Here is a 22500-nt window from a genome sequence, read left to right as displayed (position 1 = left end):
TCTCCACTTAGCAGTCTCGTAATTAGCGCGCGCGCGGAAAGTAATTAGCTATCAAAGAAAATGAAATCCGTCTGCCCGAGTTCCAGTAGAAAAATACATCTACATCGAAGAGAGAAGGCGATAAGCTAATTGAATAGCAATAGGGAATGACCACTGAAGACATCAAACATCTATGAGCAGTGGACTAACTCACAGCTGTCGCTGACGACGTCTGAGCCGTCAGACATCATTTCATTTCTAAGGGGGGGCGCGTGAAGCCACCGCCCGTTCCTACCCTGACGATCCGGCTAACAGAGTGCTTGACAGGAATTAAATATATTAACTGTGCCGCCCCCAAAACATGGTGCTTCTTCAAGATTTGCTTGTAGTATACAAAAAACGATTCTCGCCTCTTTAGAGAAGAGGAAATCGGTGTTCCGTAGCAGACAAATGTGGGGTACCGCATGACTCCTATCAGAACGCAAGGGATCTTCGCTGGGTGTCAAGTCCCCAATCTAATGTAGTGGCTCGTAATAACTTATTACAAAACTGTTTTTATGAGCTGGATACTTGGGGAAGAAACTGACAGCTCGAGATAGAAAAGAGACTTGCAGAAGTCTGCGCCTTCTCTGAAAATGTTGTTAGGGGCAAATAAACTTGACCGCAAAAGGAACAGACTGGATGGGTGGTGGTAGTTCATTCCTGACCGAGACAAGGCTCACTACCAAATGATCATGACAAGGGCTGTGTTGGAGGCCGGATGGGCTGATGGAAGAATTCACCAGAAGGAAAATCAAGTTTAATTGAGTAGTGCATAGCTAGAGAGAGAATAATCATAGATTTAAGACAATCGTCTTTTTAATATTGGACAAAATCTTACCTCCATGAGAAATGCAACATTTGGGTGTTAAAAAAAAGGTGACACGAAAAACTACATGCTTTTAGCTCTGTAGCTAGGAAAAGGAAAACTTTAGTTTCTTAATTGGTTGTCACCTAGCTGTGAAAGCTTTCCTTAGGCTTAGCACTGAAGACACTGGGAAGTCCTCGACATCATTCTCAACTTGACCCTCTTCATTATTACCGTCAATTAGCCTGGCTTATCACTGGCTGCTCTTTTTTTTAACCTTACCACACCCAACTCTTCTCCGATCTGCTTTGAAATAAGTTCTGTGGTTGTTTCAGTAATAGTCTCTAAGGAATGTCCATCATGTTAGAAAATAGTTTCCCAATAGCCTCCTACTAAGTGGGGACAGATGCCAAACATTCCATTTTTTTTTAAAGAAAATTGAATCTGCAAATATTCAGAATGAATAAAAAGAAAAAAATTCCTCGAACGTAACATTGTATTTCTGGGGGAAACCGATAACCCTATGAACATTTTTCAGAAAAATGGCTGGCACATTTGAAATAACATTAAATGAAAATGGCTTAAGCTTCGCGAGGGGTATGGTAGAAATGAATGAGTAAATTCCCCAATCTTTAATCCAAATTGGCATGATAGACTTCTTGGTTCCTGAGACTCTGACTTAGCCCTAGAGAAAACTGTTAAGTAATGGAGTCCCTTTTGGGGGCCTAAAGCCTCATCTCCCCTGCCTTTATTTCTACACTACTAAGCCTGGTATATCTTCATCTTCTTTCTATTTGCCTCCCCATAAAATTTTATTTGCAAGCAAGAACCAAAGATATGAATACACCTATTCCTGAAAAGGCTTAATATATACTAGATTCAATAACTTGAGGTTTCTTCCCACTACGGTATTCTGATTTGATATCCGAGACTATTTTCCATTTAGCAGAGGACAATGCATTAAGTGAAAGGAATTACTATCTAATTACAGAATTTCAGGCATGAGTGATTCGGGTGGAAGAAGCTTCTCCTAGGACAAAAGAGCCTTCTTTGCCTTGTCAGAATGACACTATGTTGGCAGCCAGCTTCTTTGGCCTACTCATAAAGCCAACCTTAGTTCTAAGTCTAGTATCATGAGACTTCATACTCAATAATAGCACCCTCTTCTATCTACTGCCACCCCAAATCTAAAGAAATCGCTGGCTCACATATCTCTGTGACATGAAAATTTAAGACAAGGGAAATTTTAAGAACCTTAGAGACTTCAAAAAACAGCAATGGTAGTTAGAAAGCAAGATGGATGAATTAACTCTACTAGGCTTTCCCGCCCGATGGAGTCTACGGATTCTTATCAACAGGTCATACAGCGAGGTAAAGACATCTTTAGAAGACCTCAGTGTTCTTCTAGAATCCCAACTACTGGAGTCAAATGCTATTCAGGGATTTCCAGGAACTCGGCGTCTTGAGGGGTAAGCCGAGTTAAATAATCAGCTGTTAAAGAAACAATTTCAGAAAAGAGATACACACTAAGAATACTGAACCGTGTACATCGGGCCTACGAGTAGAAGACACAGCCCTGTAAAAATGTACAGTCAAAAATTCCATACAGGAAAACCACAAAGAGAAATGAAAAACTGAATGATAATCACGATGCAGAAGAAGATATATTCTCTCCCGTTCCCTAACTCCCACTCTTTGAATTCTTTGAAATTCTTTGAAATTTCACTGAAAGATTAAGGTTTATGTACCGATAATCTCAAACTACCATCATTTTGTTCGGTGTTGTTTCTCTGAAACAGCTGCCTATTCCCAAAAGTAATGCTTTCAGAAGAAAATGCCTGTGTCACAATAACTTACCTGTGGTTCCTTTTCCCCCAGGTTTCTTTGATCTAAGGTCTCCCAGAGGGAAAATTTATTTTTGAGGTGAAAAATAAAACTAATTATGTACACGGGGCCAAAGACAATTGTGATAAAATTATTAAAGACTTACTGTTATCTAGATTTACCCCGAATGTGCTAGTAAATTACCCTGAAGTATGAGAAAAATGCAAAAGGCATGTTTTGAAGTTCCATTTAGGGAAATTGGGTTAGGCAGTCTTTCTAAACACTAATGGCACATGTAAAAATCAGACACCGCTTAAAACGGTACAGTAAATGCGTTCATAGAAAATCAAGTTATTTTTCTATCCATCTTGAGCAAAATGTCAAAAGAAGCTAATACCCTAAAGGATAAAATGTAAATTTAAAGTTTTCTCATTTTTTCTGGGTATACGGGCATGGGATTTTCTACTGCCACTTACCCTTTTTGTACATGATCATGATAGGAAAAGAGAGATATGAAATGATTTTAAGCAGAAAATGATTCATTTTATTAAGAAATGAGTAATTCTAAGTAGTGATACTTGCACACAGGACTGGGCCACTGCTCAGGAAGCAGGCACATACGCTATATATTACCCTTTGAACGGAACTTCTTCGTGATTTCGAAAGACTAAATAATTTGAAGATTCCTTGGGAGTGAGGTAAGGAAGCTTTGCGAGCATTAAAGCTGGGAAAGCAAAATAGCAATGCCACCCAAAAAGGAATAAAATGAATATTTAAATTAGGAAATTTCGAGTTTGATAAATACTCAAACCGAACATGTACATTGCAATTAAGTCGATTTTGGGGTGTAGCCTTTGGAATCAGACTTATTACTTCACAGTACACCGCAGATTCAACGGCGTCCCTTTGCAGTGAGTCCTTGGGATTAAAACCTTCAAATCTACCTTCAAAGGGACAGGATAGTTTTTAAATGAAAACACTTTTCCTTAGCTAAATCCCATTAAAATGGGCCCAAGATGAACGTGTCCTATTCTCGAAAGTTTCTTCATATAAACGATTGCAAGAACCCAGGGTATATGAGAAATACAGAAATATTCTACTTATGAAGTGATTTTTCTCCTTTTGTTTTACCTAGCCGGTGTGTCTATTTCTCTCGTAAAGCGAAGGAGGTATTTGTTTGATGAAAAACAATGCAGTAGAAAGACGATGACGGAAAGATGGAGAACCATAGCTTCATAGCCCACGAGATGGCTTAAACAGTCAGCATTACCCACTACAGGTAAACCAACCTAAAAAGGCAGTGAACGGGAGGTGTGGGAACTCAGGCTCTCCCATGCGGTCCTGCTGGTCCCTCTGCTGTGCTAATGTCTACCATCTATCGCAAATAAAAAAAACTAATTCAAGAGAACTGGTGAATTGCAGTAGGTAGGTTCACAGACCTTTTCTCTTTATAATGTTCTTGGTCTATTTCGGTCCACGATTTAATAAAGCAACAGTCACACCTAGCGCTGGCTGAGTTCCTTAGCGCCTGGTGCATTTGAAGATGCTGCCACCAAGGACAGCCTGCCTCTGACACCGTCCTGCACCTCTGAGAGCTGTGAACGGGGCCCGTATCTCAGGAGGGAGGGAGATGATATTTATGGGGAGGAGAGTGAGGAGGAAGGTTAGGTCGTTTAAGTATTTCGTAAACATCTTCTGTCTCCTCCCTTCTCCCTTCCTGTCATATCCGTTCTCAGGGGTGCAGCTGCAAACCAGAAAGGCAGTCAGCGAAGGACCCCACTGTCCAACGAAGGGCCTCCTTCTGATCCAGTGGAGAGAAAAACGAGATGCTTTGACCGCTATTCAGGGGGGTGACTACCCAGACTGCATCAATCCCAGATACCTGAACTGTTCTTAGTGCACGTAAAATATCAACTTTTACTGTTTTACATGATATTTCATATAACCGAAATATACATAATTTCGTAGAGTTTTTCACATTAGACATTACGTGGAAAAACTTTATTTTATATAACTGATCACAGGAGTTTTTCCACGTAAGACATTTTTCTATGTGTCAACTAATAATCACAGTGATATATCAAATGAGACTAGAAAGCTAGTACATTCACGTGCTAAAAAAATCAGCCATTGCATTATTCTTAAGACGATGACATCTGTCAATTAAAACGTACAGATAAAACATGTAATTGTAGCTCTAAGCTCTAATGTTTAAGGCCCCGAGAATATTCAGATAATTAAGCCCACAGTCTTATGAGGGGTGAGGTAGTCGGAGTGACAGTTAGAGGAAGGGGCACTGCAGACATGATCTTGGGGACGTCCTTTATGTGTGCGGATCCGTTCCGCTTCTCTCTAATGCCAACGAGTCATAGCACAGGGAGCCAGAAGAGCTGGCAGTGGCCAAGAGGCCATCGATGGCATTGTTTTCAAGTCTCCCGAGCTAAAAGTTAAAATGGGAATATCTTCCTAAGGTCACAAGTCAAGTCTGGTCTTAAGAAGAAAGGGTGACATTGAAAAGTTTGAAATTTATGTAAAAGTCCAATTTGTGTAAAAGAAGCTCTTGAAATTTTGGAAATTTTCTAGAAATACGCAATTAGTTCATTCTTGATAAATCTCTTTAGAATGTCAAAATTTCCTTTTAAAAGGGAAAAAAAGTCACTGTTAATTTGAAAGCTAAAACTTAGTTTTAGAAGAAATTATAAGAGAACCATTTTTTCCTATTCTAGGTAATATATAACTTTCATTGAACCTATTAAACAGTCAACATTAGTTATATGTTTGGCTTCGTGATTGTCTAGCACACTGTATTCAATTTTTTCAACCTAATATAATTCGATGCCTATATTTATTCGTAAAATTGAAACTACACAAATTATATTTCTCTCGAATACGGAATTGGATCCGTCATCTGGGGTTGCCTCAAACAGCTTTATAATTTTGTTATGACTTCACTACGGACTTTGGCTGGAGCGGGGGTAGAAGGGCACGGTGTGCCATCGATAGATTTCTAAGGCTGTAAATTTAAATAACAAGCAGCAATGGATGACAGAAAAATCAAAATCTCAGAGCAATGCCAAATTACAAACGATCCTAGAAGTCCTATTGTTAGTAGTCCGACTTTAAACATAAGCTTTATTACCTGCTCGATGTGATGTGGGTGAATCCCTGTGGCTAGAAGGCCCTTAGCTTTTGAACTTCCTGGCACTTATGGAAAAACCAACCAATCAACAAGCAAACAAACAAAAACCACCACCACCACCGCCCCCCCAACCAAAAAAAAACGTGTTCCTTGGCAAGAACATAAATTAAGATACCAATAAGTGTACTATTTAATGCTTCGCTTTCTTAATACGTACAATGATCAGTACTGAAATGAGCATGTAAAAGGAATATTACTAAGACAAAGATTTAATGATATAAATAATGAATATATTTCTGAGACACTGCCGCGATCTACCCAGTCTTTATTTTTCTGCATACGTTCAGGCTGACTGACCTGGTTGTTAATTATAGCCAATACGACATATATCTCAAATAGTTTAATGGCTTCGCTTACTGAGAAGAGATCCGAATGTACCCTGTTCTTGGTTCCATGTGATCAGCTGTCTAATATTAACTAATGAATCAGACTGACTCTCCTTCAAAGGACTTACTGTTTGAATTTTGTGGGAATCCGGGCAAGGAGGGCGGACCGTTCATTCCAGGGAGGAGGACGGGAGGAAGGCCGGGGAGTCCCGGGTAGGCTGCCGGCAGATTGATGCCATGGAGGGCGCTGCTGTCCATCACGCTCGGCTGCTGCACCGCTAAGCCCAGCACGTCTGAAGCTTTCTTTATCCGATCGAGTTCTTGCTGCGCCATCAGCTGGCGAACGGTGGTCGGGGCCAAGTAATCTTTCTCCCGATCGAGCTGACTCCCAACGGTCTCCCTCACTTTTGAAATGTGCTGTTTGGAGAAAATGTGATCTCTGATGGACAAGCGGGCGGAGTACTTCACCCCGCACAGGGCACACTCGGGTTTGGTGCCCTCCGTGCCGCTCTGATTGATCATGAAAGGCTTCCCTATGTTAATTTTAAATTTCTTCTCCTTGGCCCTCGCGTTTTGGAACCACACCTGGACCACGCGTTTGGGCAGGCCGATCTCGTTGCCCAGCATCTCACACTCCTGCATGGTCGGAGTTCGGTAGTCACTAAAGCAGGCCTTGAGGACCTTGAGCTGGAGATTGCTCATTTGGGTTCTGAAACGCTTGTGACCTGGTCGGTCGTTATTTTTGGATTTGAAAGGATTGCTGGACCCAAAAGGGTTGGGGGAACTCGGGTCGGCGATGCTGGACGTTTCGCTGCGGTCAGCGTTGTCATCGGGGTCATCCGTGATGTAAAAGCTTTGGTCGTGGTCGCCGTCTTTATCATTGAAATGTATCGAGGGGCTCGTGAGAGAAAAGAGAAATTTCTCATCGCAGACCTCCGGGGTGGGTGTGGTCGCTGCTTTGGGCAAAGCGTCGAGGGTTTTCGGCTCTTTGGGAGACAGAGCCGCCTTGGCCACGTCTCCGGCGCTGCCCACGGTGCTCTCCATCTCTGCGTTGCCCTCGTCGCCGGTGGTGGCGTCGCTGATCGCCGTGTTCACTGATGACGTCTCGTCAAAATCGGTTTTATTTTGATCGTAGCCAGCCTCGGCGGGAGGGGCGTTCAAGTTCTCGACATCCTCGGGGCACTCCGCTTTAAAAGAAGAGGGCTGAGCAGGTTCTTCGGGGACAGCTCTGCCGTCTTACTCACGGGCGTGGACACCGTAGAAGCCAGTTCGTTCTCGCTGGACAGATCGATTTTCGTGAGCGGCAGAGACGGATAATCGAAATAAATGTACTTCTGCGGGCTTTCGCCCCCATCTTCTGCTGGTATCAGGGGGCTCGGGGGCAAGCTGTAACCCGCCTGCTTCCCCTCGTTCCAGTGCCGAGAGCGGATGTGGCTCTCGAGGGCCGACTTGGCCTTGAACAGGGCTCGGCAGAAGGGGCACCGTTTGTGGGACTGGGCCGGCCCCACCGCCCGGAACTGGCCCTTCCTCTCTCGGGCCCGGGTGTTCTGGAACCAGACTTGTACGACTCTCTTTTTGAGCCCCACCTCGCGCGCGATGTGATCCAGCATTTTCCGCGTGGGATTGGAATCCAGCAGGTACTTCTCGTAGAGGATTTCCAGCTGCTCGGGGGTGATGGTCGTCCTCAGGCGTTTGTCGCGGTGTTGGTCTTCGCCGCTGTTCCCTCCCTCCTTTTCGCTGCCGTTGGTGTCTTCTTTATCATCCAGTTTTCTTTTCAGAGAAGCGGCGACGGTGGCCGGGGCCGGGGCGTGGGAGGACCCGGTCTGAGGTGGCATCTGGGAGAGCGAGCCACCCAGCAGCTGTCCGGTCATGAGCGGGTTGTTGGGGTCGAATATCATGTAGGGCATGTCCATGGGCCTCTCCAGGAACGGGGAGTGGAGGAACTGGTTTTGAGCAGCTAGGAAGTGCATGTGCTGGTGCTCCTGCCAGAGCTCCAGGCTCGGGAAGGCAACGGTGCACTGGTCACACTGGTACTGCAGTAACTGTGGAGGTAGACTGTTCTGGAGAGAAGTCATGGAAATCTGCAGGGGGCTGGAAGGGACCGGCGTCTGGGTGGCCGAGGGGGGTCTCCCCATGAGCGGGGCTTGTTTGGGGGCTGGGGCTGAGCTGCCGAGGGCCTGCGGTGGGTCCCGAGGGCGTCGATGTTAACGGCAGGGCTGGTTTGGTGCCTTGGGAAGCGGGGGCGGGGTCACTCTGCTTTGGCTTTTCCGGGGGGTATTCGGGTTTGGGAGACGTCTTCTCGGGTTCTGGTTTGGGTGACGGAATCAGAGGGGTACTCGTCCCGGAGCCAGAACCCGCCGCGGGGACAGCGGCGTTTTTGGCGGCGTCCGGCTGGCCAGCCGCCGCGCAGTGCTTGTACACCACTTGGTCGGTGGCGTCCATGGAGTCTTCGGTCTGGCTTTCGTCTTGAGCGTCATCGTCCTCGTCCTTGTAACACTGCTTCTTCTGATGCGTGATCAAGTCAAAGATCCTGGGGAAAACCACATTGCACTTTTTACACTGGTACTGCATGTTGCTGGTCCGAATGTACCGTTCGTTGGTGAGTTCTCGTTTTTCATTATCCTTCGCTTCGGCTTGATTCTCGTAACTCTTCCGTGCTTTCTGACGAGCGTTCTGGAACCAGACGACGATGACCCGGGTCGGGAGATTGAGAACGGTGGAAAGTTGTTCTATCTCATCGTCTTTGGGGTAAGCGTTGGTGTCGAAAAAGTCTTGTAGAACCCTAAGCTGATAGTCAGTAAACCTCGTTCGAGAAGACCTCTTACTGAATGAGGCGTCGGATTTGTAATGCTCTAAGGACGAGGGCTGCGGGTCGATCCGGATGTCCTCCAGAACCGTTATGGGCGGGTTGCTGAAGTTGTACGGCGAGTCCTTGTTTCTCTGCCGTTCCTTAAAAAGCGTGTTTCGAAACCAGTGCTTGATGACCTTCTGCGAGAGGCCGGACTTCTCCGCCATCTCCTGGATCTGTTCTTCGCTCGGAGAATTATTGATGTCGAAGTAAGCCCTCAGGATTTTCAGCTGATCGTCCGTGATTCTCGTGCGCGGGCGTTTGAACTGCGAATGCCTTAAGAAGTTGGGGTCTAAGCCGAGCTGCTGCTGGCAGAGCTGGGTGAGGTCCGCGGACAGCGTGTCCATCTGGGGCAGCTGCAGGGCCAGCTGGGGCGGGAGTGCGGGGTGTTGCACGGGCTGCATCATGATGGAGGGGAAGAGGGGGAGGTCGAGGGAAACGGGCAGCTGCACCTGCGGGGGAGCGGACGGCGGGGGCGGCGGCGGCGGGCGGCGGCGGCGGCGGCGGGGGCGGCGGCGGGGTGGGCGGCGGGGCCTGCAGAGGGGCGGGCACGGTGCTGGCCATCTTCCCAGGCCCCAGGGAGGAGGGCTGCGGGGGAGCCGGCGGCAGCGGGGCGGGTGGCAGCGGCGGCGGCGGCGGCGTTTCCGGGGAAGATGGCGAAATTGGATACAGCTTGTCATAGGCCTCCCGGTACTGCCGAGCAAATTTTTCTAGGGCCCCGCACGGGAAAAACTGCCCGTGCACATGCTCCTGGTGACTCTTCAGAATGAGGACGTTGGAGAAGAGTTTCCCGCACGTGCCGCATTCCAGCTTGTCCGCACTGTCCCCGTCCGCGCTCCTGTGCTTCTTCTGCACCTTCTGCCTGTTCTCGTTGTACTGGATGACCAGCTCGAACCCGAAGTTCTCCAGTAACGCTTTGGCCGCGTTTCCTCTGGCCCCAGACGCTATCCGAGGGGGCGGGATGGACGGCTCCGAGGGTTTTGGCTTCTTCGTGTCCTTGCTGCCTTCTTTGAGGCCTTCGCCTTCGCTTAGAAAGTCTTGCTTTGGCTTTTCTGGCTTATCCGCGGTCTCTTCTGTGTCCTTGTAAGGTGGCGCGTCCTTGGGGGCCGGGCCGTCGGCGCTGGCCAGATTGGTTTGGTCTTGCTTCAGCAACTTGCCGGCCTGCGGCTGCTGCGCCTGCTGCTGTGGCGTTGGTGCCGGCGGCGGCGGCGGCGGCGGCGGCTGCTTCTGGGGCTGCAGCGGGGCCTGTGTGGCCTGGTACTGTTGCGCTTGTTGCTGCAGTATCTGCAGTTGAGTCTGGCCCACGTGGTGTTGGGTTTGAATCTGTTGCTTCAAGTCTTCGAGCAAGGAGCCGGCCATGCCTGCCATGCCCGGCATGCCGAACGCGGCGGAGCCCGGCAAGCCCAAGTCAGGCCCCAGGCTGAACTCCGTCCCGGGGATGTAGAACGGGAAGAGAAACTGAGGCTGCTGAAACTGGAGCAGCGCTTCCGGGGTCATAGGGAAATGAGGCAGGAAGGCCGGGTTGAGAAACTGAGGCTGGAAGAAGGCGGCCTGCTGCTGCAGCTCGTGCTGGAGCTGCATCTGGATCTGTGCCGGCGACTGCGGCGCGTGATGCGCGGGCTGAGCGGGGAGCAGGTCCGGACTTTGCTTTTTGTTTAATTCTTTGGCATCTAAGTGGGTGTCTTTGCTGCTCACCGCCGCCAAGCCCATGGAGTCTAACACCCCCTGGCCCGGACTGTGAACGTTCGCCGCGATGCCGTGGCCGCCGGCCGTGGGCCCGCCCGGCTCCAGCTTGGCGGCCCTGGCCTTCGTCTGGTGCAGCACAGACCTCATGTGGATCTCCAAGGTCGAGCTTTGGCTGTAGGCGACGTTGCAGGTGCCGCACTTGTAGGGCTTGTTATCCGCGCTGCCGTTGCTGTCCGGGGGAACGGGACTGGAGGCTTCCTGCAGAACCTTTTTCAACTTATGCAGATGAGAGACTGAGTTGTAATGGACCAGGAGGATGTTCTTTTGGGTGAAGGACTCTTTACACACTGTACATTTATACGGGCGAGACGGATCGAGGAATTTTTCCATCGTAAAATTTGGCCCTTTTCTGAAAGGCAAGGTCCGCTTTGGTTCAGAGCCCATGTCGTCGGGAATAGAGCTGCTGTCACTTCCGATGGGACTTGCCTTGCCCTCGTGGTCCACCTCGTACTCACGCTCCATTTCCTGCTCCAGGGCATGCTCGTCCTGGGCCACGGTTTCGCCCTCTGCCCAGAGCTCGCCGTTCACGGGCAAGGAGGCATAGAGCTGCTGAAGCTCAGCCTCGCTCAGCTCGGGGTGGCCGGCCTCCAGGTGTTTTTTTAAAGCCTGGAATGTACGGAAACTTCGCTGACAGAGGTTGCACATCGTCGCCGCCCGAATCGCGTGATACTGGGAATGTATCTGAAGCTTCTGCATAGTCTTAAAAGCCAAGCTGCAGTGGTTACAGCGGAACTTGTACACGTGCCGTTCGGACACGGAGAGCGGCTGCCTCTTCTGCTGCTCGCTCAGCGGCTCCTGCAGGGCCTCGGGGGGTTTCGCATCCTTGCTGCTAGTTTTGTTCCACTCGGACACTTCCACGGGTTCCTTGGCTGGTTTCTGCTCCTCGCTCTTGATTTCCACGCTAGCCTTGGAATCGTCGAGACCTGCCGTGCTTCTGTCATCCACTGGACTGTCACCTGGGCGGGAGAAAGCACAAACGGATCGCTTACAGGAAGAAGGCCGACTGCCCACACGCCAACAAATGCTGTCAAAAGGAGCCTCTAAAAGTTTCTGCGTAATTGGTTCTTTGAAGAAATATCTCTTGAGCAACCACTATGTGGTGAGCACCGGACCGGGCACCGGGATTTCAAAGGTGAGGAAGAAATCACCCCTGACCTCAAAGGATTTCAGGACAGGCAAGAAGTCAAAGGTCATTATAGTGTACCACCTCAGTGTGACACTAAGGGCCATACCTCCGTTTCCAGGAATTGGAACATACAGAATATTCTTGGTCATCAACACTTAGGTCCCCCAAGGGCAGTGACAGATAGCCAGATATTAAACATGCTTTGAAACATATGGCTCTTGGAATATTTTTTTCCTCTGTGCTTTTTTTTTTTCTTTTCAATCTTCGATGGCAACGATCTTGGAGCACCACCGTAAATGCAAGCCCCTGAAGTGTGTTTTCTGCAGCTCTTGGGCATAGGCCGCCATACCTGAATATTTCCCAGACCCCTCAGCTGTGATGGCTGCAGGTGTGTCCCGCTCCGATTTCTCAGAGGCGGCTGCTGGTAGTAGCAAACTGTTTGGCATCATCACATCGGGGACAGGCACCTGTGGGAAACCAAAGGGGTCCGTGTCAAGTGTGTCCCAGAAGTCCCAGACTCCATCACATCTGCCATCTGGCGGTAGCGTATCCCACTTAGATTTTTTCCAACCAAAGCAGGGACATTTTGTGGCTCTTACAGGTCACTGCTATCCTTTCAAATTTCAGATCAATGCTGTTGCAATGCTGTAATCTTTTCCTTTTTTAAAATATGGCTTCTGTCGGTCCTTTTTTATTTTATACTGATACTTAAGAAAATTTGAAACTCGATGTGCTCACGTGACTTATTTGATTAGCATTCTAGATATAAAAATAAGACCTCAGAATACATGTTATTGACTAAGATATGCCTGTATCATATTGGTTTTCGTTTCCCGAAGTCAAAGAGACAAGTGGGCCTTGATTGTGATAATTGTGATTTCTATAACACAGTTAGTAAGACAGCTTTAAGTAGCAAAGAAGAAATGAATTTTTCTTTTTCTTCTTCTTCTTCTTCTTATTTATAAGAATAAGTACAGCACCTGGTCTTCCTAGGTGGTCTCCCATCCAACCAGGCCCAACCCTGCTTAGCTTTTGAGATCAGACATCGGGCTTCTTCGGGATGGCATGGCCGTAGACCATGAACCATGGCTCCACCGGGGCGCAAACCTAGGACCTTCTGCGTGTAAAGCAGACTTGCTGACCGCTACACTATGGAACCACATCCGAAATGAATTTCTATTGACTAATAATTACAGATTTTGTGTTGCTGCTGTCTTTCCAGAGATTATGTGTCTCTCTCTCTCTCTCTCTCTCTCTCTCTCTCTCTCTCTCTCTCTCTCTCTCTGCACACACACACACACACACACACACACACACATCAACATTTGGCGTCCTTACTGTCATGAGCAGCTTCTCCACACAATCCGGAGACACGCTGTGCAAATGCGTCAGATGCAGCTGTAGGTGCATCTTGTTGCTGAGGACATCCTGGCAGAGGGGACAGCAGATGACGGGCTGCACCGAGTGCTGTGACAGGACGTGCATCTGGATTCGACTTTGGTCCCTACTATTGTAGTTACAATAAGGACACTGATAGAACTGGAAAATATTGAATAAACATGATCGCTATTAGTTAATGAATTCTGATGACCGCAGAGCATCCGAAGTAATCCCGAGGGTTCATTACATTGCCGATCGCCATGTCTACATACATTTCGACAGCATGGGATCCGCTCGCGACTCTAAAACTACCAGGAGCAACAATCAAAAATAAATAAAAAATAAGTAAATAAAACAGGTTTATAGAGCGAAGGGCAAAAAGCACATTTACCTGTTCGTGACAGAATTTATTGTCCTCTGTAGGTTTTGATCTTTTTGTCGCCACATCTTCTTCCTTTGCCAGCAGGAGTGGCTGGGTCACCCCTGCCACACTGACTTTTAGCTCCTTTTCTGGCGTGATTATTCCTGATTCCCAAAAAAGAGGAGAATACCTCAATTTCAAAAGACTAACAATGTCAAAACCTGAAAAAAATTGTATGTTTTTGCAAATAGCGCTGACTCTAAATCCACCGCACCACAAAAAGAACAGGACGAGCGCTTTTAAAAGATGCTACTCTCAAAAGCCAAAAGCGCCCTTCTGTGTGTCCACCGACTAAGTGGACTTTATAAATATATTTTAAAATGTACTCCTATCTCATGTTTAGATAACCCTAGGTGACCTTGAAAGATTCATCAATAACACGTGTTCTCTGGTGTCTCTGAATGCCTCTGTCACACTAAAGCAAATCTGCTCCCATTTACAAACGCTAACTTAGAAAATAATTATTTTTACTAATGTTTAATCACCTCTCTCTCTCTTCTAAAATTCTCGGACACTGAAGATATTTCAAAATTCTGAGATCTGACTAGTTACAATTCAGAAACGAAAATACTATTTTTATACGATGAATGTAGAGTTTAAAAATCGACTCTGCTGCATATCTTCGGCCGTTTCTGTGATGTACTCTGTGCTTGCGATGTTTCAGCAGTTGGCTGTACACATAATATCAGAGTCTAAATCTCAAGAAGACAATTGTTTTATGAGGTTAATCCAAATATTCAGTGTTAAAGAGGGTTTAAAATTTTGCCTAGACGAGTAATGTAATGTGTAGGAGCCTCACACACATCAAAAAAAAAAAAAAAAGTGTGTGATTCTAATTTCCCAATCTAACAGAAAATTCTTTCCAGCATCAATTTTCCCGATAATCTCCTCTGTGAGGCTGGATATTACAGCAACATTGGGTAGGCATGTCACACACATCTCATGACAAACACAAAACCTCATTTACCAGCCATTCCAATCTCATCATAGCACGGCATCATCTGACCTTTTTTCTGCTGTTTATTATGAGTATTTCTAATTTTAACTTTCAATTTTCACCATCTTCCAGTCAATTTGCAACTAAATTATTTCCAGGGTGCGGACACTATCACTGGACAACTGGGTGCAAACACATCTTGAAATGCAATGAAGCTAAACCATTGATTGCTATCGGACCCCTCGTAAATATAGAGTCTAGGCATAATCTGATTGTATGCCGTGCATGAAGATTTATCTTGATTTTTTTTCAATCCACATACGGTTCATATAAATGAACAAATTGCGCCTTATTGCAAAATAACCCAGTTTTAAATTAAAAATAAGGTCAAGGATGTCATGGAAACAAAGTAAAAATGAACCAAAAAATATATATAGTTTTTCCATCCTGGATGGAGATGCATGTTTAAAACTTTTAAACAATTTCAGGAATTTCCAATTCTGAAAGAAATTTCAAAGTAAGAGTGACTCCAAGGACAGCAAAATGAAAACAGAATTTAAATGACATAATGATGATAATTTTATTCCCTTGGGTGGGGGGAGGTTGTGGTAGGTAGAGAATTAGTGCTAAGTTTTCAATAGATTACAGTGACATTGATTTCTGGATTTACGATCATTAAATTTTATTTAAATTGGTACATTTTCTCTACATATACAGATGCCTTAAAGAAATTTAATTTCTTTCTAGATATTTGAAAAAATTATTTATCATATTTGTATATGAATGAACTTAAATTTGAGATAGACTAAAGAATTTCATTACATTGATCAAACACTATCACGTATTCGATACCCAAATGTACGTCAGAAACAGGGATGTTTATTTCATAATTAATTCTGGCATCAAAAACTAGGTTTTTCTTTCTCAATGCAGAATATACTTTGTGCTATTGATTTTTAAAGTGTTAAACATTCAAGAAAATAATACGATATATAGTATTTGCAGAGAAAATTTACACCTTAAGGTTCAGATCGACTTGTATAACATGATTGTCATTTACATCTGCAAGTGTCAATCAGTTGCTTTCTCCTGTGAGACTGGAAGATTTCTTTTTAAGTTCCCGATTAACAAGTAAGGATATGTTCCTTTAAGAAAATAATACTATCATAGTCCTTTATCATTCTTTTTTGTACACGGTAGAATCAGACACGACCCAACCAGAGGTTGGTCCAGTTCCCTATGCTGTCAAAGACCGTCACACACAAGTTAAAAGAGAATTTCCATGATTCTTGTTGCTTGCAGGCCCTGTGTAACTTCAGAAATAGAATAAACCTTCCAGAAACTTCTCAATCTATTAAATGTTTAGCTATGGCCTTATTTTCATAAGCATTTATATTCTAATATTGGTATTATAAAAGATCAAGAAAAACTTACTGATTTCAAACCGCCACGTTTTACTAAAACTAAACTATACATCGGTGTACATATTTGGTATGATTAATCCATGTTATTTTTATGCTTATTTGGTATGATTAATCCATGTTATTTTTATGCTTATTAACATTCATCAACAATGCAGTTTATTTAGTTGTTTTTGAATGTAGTGGCATTTGTGCTGCAACGAAAAATAAAAGTTAAGTTTTAGGGTTGGTTATTTCATAGCCCTCGAGATAACTGTCGGCTACAGTATTCCACCGAATATATGCGTCAACTTCAATATTTTTTGGCTATTTAACTTAGTTAATTAAACTGTGATCTCAGGGTAAGCTAGGAGCTGCACAAAGACCATTTTATTTTAAATTAAAAAGAAGTCATAACTAAAGGCTAGACCCCCCCCAGCTGTAGCTAGGTACCCCAGATATGCATGCCATTGACAAGAAGAGCAGAGACTGAGGAAATGTAGTAACACATGACAAAAACAGACTCTTGAGGATAAGGCAGGTCATCAGGATTATTTACAGAAATGATTGAAGTTACGTTTTACGCACGTGTGCCTTTTCTACTTTTCAAAGGGGTGATATCTCAGGTACTATGGCCTCCCTGGCAAATTACCGGGTCTCGATTCTGGGTTCTTTTTCTGCACTATTTATCCTAGAAATATATTAAATAACGGGCAATCAATTATAGGAAGGTTTCGATTAAGTTTTTTGTGATTACTCATAGTTTATGTCTGCAACTTTATTTAAAACAAGCCCTGTTTGATACCCTAGACAAAATTTTGAAATGAGATCATAAATCATTTTGCGTTTTTGAGGACATCACAATATTCTCTAAAAACAATGTCATTTTAATGCATTGAAACGAAAAAATGAAGTCTAATTAGAAATAAGCACTGCCAAATAGATGAGCCAATGATTATCTGTCAGTTATGAGATTATTTAACTTGCATGAGACTCCTAATATAAAAATGACATAATTCATTTTAATTCAGATGCCGCCTACTTAATAATTTTCAATCCCTAAAATACAGAAGGCTGTAAAATGGTTTATACTCATACCAAGCGAGGAAAGCCAATAACACATATGTACTCAAAGCAAATCTCGAAAAAAAAAACAATAAAATAAAATAGTGAGTTATTATTTATGAATCAATGTATTTGATAATGTTTGAATACTATAAAACTTGGATATAACAGAAGATATTATTCGACTTCAAATAATTCTAAATTAGAATTACCGGTACAGTATTCTTTCTAATGAGACTAGAATGAAAGGATAATTTTAATTGCAATAATGAAGGTTAATTTCCATCTTTCCTCATGTTTACTCCCTTATTAAGAAGTGGTCCCCTTAGCTATGGCAGAGACATATTACATTTTCAATGCAAATGTATTAATCTGGATAAACTCTATATTAATTCTTGTACTGCACAGAGCTATAATTTGGATTATAATTAATCTAAAGTGGCACTAGATTTAAATGACAATATAAATGAGGCATTAGGAGGCTTTTCTATTATGAATGAATATTCAACAAATACAATTCGCATGCTGCCAAGTCTCATTTTGAAACTAGAGATTAATTTCAGCAACACTGCACAACAGCTCACATAAACACAGGCTTCTTAACACGTGTTAATTCCTTCCTGTCTAAAAATTCTGCGTTAAAGTGGGGTCACACCGTTTTGCCATCTAACACATTCAGATGGTGATGAATTTATAAGTTTGCTCAAATTTTTCGACGTTTGTAACTGACATAAAGACAGCACAATATGTACATAAGTGGCTAGTCAGTCATTAGAAATATTTACAAAGGGAAAAAAAATCCATGTAATAATTTTTTCACCTAATCACATTCAGTTTAGAAAGCAGCAAACTTTTTTACAAGTTCACGTTAGTTGTCAATCACAAGAACTGTCTTGAAGGCTGGGAGGGTTTTCAAGGCGAAATATTTGCATCACAGTAATTGCTGGAGTTGGGTGCTTAAAGCCCATTTCTTTCCCTGTAGTTATACTGGGGAGGCATTTCTGCAGGAATGAATATATATATATATATATATATATATATATATATATATTTTTTTTGACTACCATTCTGCAATGATCTGTATCTTCTCCTATACTCACATCCTGTCTAGATGGTACTATCAGGAGCCCAAGAAAGGACGATAGATAACTCATCAGGCTATTAGGGAGTGATGGAGCTCATTACTTATGCAGAGCAGTGAATGGTGCTGGTGGAGACGGAGGGCCCAGATCTGGGGTGTGTCCCAGGCAGGACTCTTCCCTCGATGTTAAGCTGGAGCCATTTTCAAGAGATTCCCAGAATCCATCCGTTACAAGGTGTTCAATATTTAAAACCGAGCGTAACGTCATGCACCCGAGTATCACGTGAGCACTCAGTGAACAGGACTGGGCTACCTGTGTGTTTCACACATTCTTTTAAAGACTGGGAGGGATAGAACCTGCACTCTCTTCTGGTACAACTTGGGAGAAAGAGGCCACTGACTGCATTCAGAATCCTTGATGAGGTCCACCCTTAGAGAGTGAATAAACTGACTACCTTGCTATTTCCAGCTCTTTCCAAATGAGGTTTAGATGGCACTGCCCTTGACCTTAACTGATCACTAGGTACTTCAAATTCCTTGTCGGTAACCTCGGGAGCCGGCTTCCTAATACACAGCTATGGCATCTTTTTTTTTTTTTTTTAACTTGTAACTTTAGGCTCCATACCGACTTTAGATCCTCTTTGTTTAAGTCAAATTAGAATCACATGTTAGCCACTACATCCTGGACGTGAATTTAAGTGGCGCTTTCTCACTGGACTCCTGAGAGCAATTTAGCATTGAAGGATGTGGGGTGGGGAGCAGGGAGGCCCTTCAAATAATTTTTGAAGGGAATGCAAAACTAAGATATGTAAAGACTGCATTACAAATGTGGGATAATTCAGGTTTAAATAAACTTGCATGTAAAAATGACACACACACACACACACACACACACACATATTTTTTTGTGCAACCCAAGGTCTTCATAGTGAAAACCATCTTCTTTCTATGTGGCTGTCACTGGAATTCAAGGAGAAGATAGACCTGCGACTAATGGGCTTGAACCCTTTTTAGCACTTCTGCTTCAATGAGTCTAACATAATAAGACTAGGTATAGCGCGCAGCTAAAGTCGCTGGCCAATGTCATATTCATTGAGACCACAGATTTCCATCTCATACATACAAAGCGTGGATGAAGTCATGTATTTGCCAAATCAAACACAGAAAAAGCCTTAGGTATCCACACCAGATGCTGGCCTAGGGTTTGTTTGTGCACAAGTAAATGTCATGACGTGAAGGTTCCTTTTCAAAGACAGTAGCTTTCATTACTGGGATTTGTCTATTCTAGAAGATCAAAATTACCCAGCACCTAATCCCTCTTCAATGATATTTCCTCTTTCTTAGGCTGAATCATCTGTAAACTTTTTCACTGGATTTTGTTTGAAATGCCTCAAATAGATGCCCTTAAAAAGGGCAAATTCCTGAGTGTAAGTTGTAAAAAAGCGAGGGAAAAATAACATTTATTTTTAGGGTTCCGTGGTATTGGGGCGGGGTGCCTGTGATTGAATGAAAAAATTCAAGTGATATCTAATCCTGTGCTTATGAAAAATTAATATGCCATCAGAGGAATCACAAGTATAGCTAAGATTAATGAAAGGCGCTTAAAAAATTACAAGCACACAAACTGATTTGATTAAAAAATAATCTCGCTGGTCGTCCTGTAATATTCTTCAACTTATCCACATCTATTCTGTCAGATGGTCATGATTAAAAATAGGTCAATGGGAGGCTACTGATAGAAATCACATGCAAAATGCACATGCAATGAATAGTAGTGGGGATGTTAAGACAGTTTAAAATGAATAAAAGCTTTTAATAAGCTTGGAGGTGGGTGCGTACAGGAAGGGCTGGCTGTGGGGAATGGAAGTTGGTTGGGGAAGAAAGGCGACAGATTCGAGCATCTTACCGGAGTCTTTATTGGAGGTTTTGCCTTCGCTCGTCTCTCTCTCACTGGAGTCTTTCTCATCTTCCTCAGCCACTGACGTGGGTTTAATAGCGCCTTCTGCCTCCTCGCTTTGTTCTTCTGCTAAGAAAGGCGGACCAGTCAGTAGGATCAAACCCCTTCCCCCCGAAAGAAAGGCATACTCGAATAACTACGTGACCATTTAAAAACTCGGTTACTTATAAATCATCTGCAGACGCTCATTCTCCAAAAAAGAACAGAAAGTTATTCAAAAGTCTACATTAGAACCTGCTGCCTATACCGGTGCAAATTTTTATGTAAAGCAACTCCTTTTATATCCATTGAGAAAATGGGCCCGTACTAAATTAAGACGAAAGAAATGATTTTACATACAGTCGAAGATTGAAAAATGGGCTTCAGGCGGTTCTGTCATCTCAGGGGTCGACACTTCTAAGCCACACAGACTCGGACAGATGGCAAAACGAACCAAATTCAGAGATAAAAACTCTTCGTGAAATAAGGTGACGATGACGGGTTAAGTGTAAGACAGGTGTCACTCCTGCCTTCGGTCCCCAGACCCGGGGGAATTCTTTGGAATTTGTCAGAGTGAGATCTCAAAAGTTTGGTTACCTTGGGATTTGTTTTTTTTTTCTCTAGGGGGAGCTATACAGGGCATAGGACATGAGAAGGTCTATTTCTTCTGTGACAACCACATCACCCCACACCTCATTCACGGGTTCACACCAGCTAGATTACATGAAAATCCTCATAGTAACTCAACCCTATTTAATTATTCTGTAAATCGGTGGATTAATCTGTTTATGCAGTTAGCCTCTGTGCTGGGTCTGTGGAGCACTAATCCGTGAAAGGCCCACTGTTCTCTTTCATCCTGTGATCATTTGTCTCTCACTGTGCTGATGTCACATTTTAATGAATTTTTAGCAATCTGAGTAATGCCAGATAACCAGACTCGCAACTCCCCACAGCATGGCAGTGCAAAAAATAAAAATCATATTCCCCTGTTCAGGTAAGAATTACATAAATTAGGAGACGAAGGTAAAATGGGATTTGAAGCACCAGGCTGCTCAATTTCATAAAATCTTTAACAACCATATAAATTAACCCTGCAAAGGCAAAAGGTCATGGGCACACATATGCATACACTCGTCTATTTGCTTTTGATAAGCAGAGCTTTTATGCGTAGAACATGATACAATTAACCCTTCAATAACCGGACAAAACGCTGCTACGGACATTTTAAGTGTCAAGCATTAACCGAAAATTACACACTGCATAAAATTTTCATTGCAAATGCTATAGTGATTGAAAGGGGACGTTGGGGCCCTCTCCATACCCCATGTTTTATTAATAACATTCTGACAGCAGAGTGAAATATCCACTGTCATATGTAGCAGCTGAGCACACACAAAAAATTGCTGTTTAGTGCTTCTCCTGCCAGCCATGATCTGCGACCGTGTGAGCGGGACTCCACACGGGGGGCGGTTCTGGGTTCAGAGGGGGCGCTCCCGAAAAGCTGAGGGGGGACAAGGCCGTTGACTGCATTCAGAGCAAGAGTTTGCTTCCACTCCTCGCGGGCACCGTGCAAACCCATTTCTGCCAAATTTGCACTTCGCTGCTGAATGAAAGCAGAGGGGAGGTCCTGGTGGAGGGGGTCGGTCCTCCGAAGGCTTGAGGGAGGCGTCTTTTTCGGGCAAACACACGTGGACATTTTACTTTAAGAGGAGAGAATGGACACTGGCTTAGCTCCGGCCTGCTTTTACTGGGCAGTGCTAACTGCTGATCAAACGCTAGCTCCCTCCTCCCTGCACGGGGCCGGGCTGGGTGGGGACACCGGCTTGGTGGGGGAGGCTGGAAGGCCGAGATCATGACTGGGTTGGGCTGTGTCCCTGCCAAGTCCACACATGTGACGCGACATCCTGTGTCAGGCCGCGACCTGTGACAACCCACGGCAATTACTTTTCGACTCATCCTGGGGAAGGGATGCGCGATCCCTCGGAGTAGATTTACTGGACCTTTTCCCCCAGGGCTGGAAAATGAAGTGTCAGAGTGCTACCGGTGTCCTTATCTTGAGGGGACATAAAATTGTGAGGGCTATCACCACTCACATTAATAAAACATTGCATGTCAGGAGGAGAAAACGAAAATTATGAAGGTCCTCAAAGAAAAACTACAGTCTAATCTGGGTCTCATCAGACCGCTTCTGCAGGGCCCGATTCTTCATTTTCTAGTATGTGTTTTAAGGGCGACAGAAATTCCCAGACATGTTCTTCTATACATCACTGTGGTGTCTGACCTCAGCCTGACCCTGGCAACAGTTTGAGAAATCTGAACGTGAACAAAGACTCTGTGTCAGCAACAGCCAGAGACTGTGGGATAGACTCTCCCCACTAACTTAAT

At 44.4% G+C, this 22500-nt stretch overlaps 1 protein-coding gene across 1 annotated transcript in view; it reads right to left on the bottom strand.

The window, feature by feature from the left end:
- ZFHX4 (zinc finger homeobox 4) overlaps positions 1-22500 on the bottom strand; it is a 174011-nt gene that overhangs the window by 2337 nt on the left and 149174 nt on the right. Inside the window, 7 exon segments of the mRNA XM_039841908.1 lie at positions 6304-7380; positions 7383-8364; positions 8366-9512; positions 9514-11725; positions 12245-12362; positions 13234-13434; positions 13667-13800. Coding sequence (XP_039697842.1) covers positions 6304-7380; positions 7383-8364; positions 8366-9512; positions 9514-11725; positions 12245-12362; positions 13234-13434; positions 13667-13800 — 5871 coding nt within the window.

The sequence above is a fragment of the Pteropus medius genome, unplaced genomic scaffold (assembly GCF_902729225.1).
Source record: "Pteropus medius unplaced genomic scaffold, Ma_sr-lr_union100, whole genome shotgun sequence".
Lineage (NCBI taxonomy): Eukaryota > Metazoa > Chordata > Mammalia > Chiroptera > Pteropodidae > Pteropus > Pteropus medius.
This window is presented reverse-complemented; position numbering and strand designations above follow the sequence as displayed.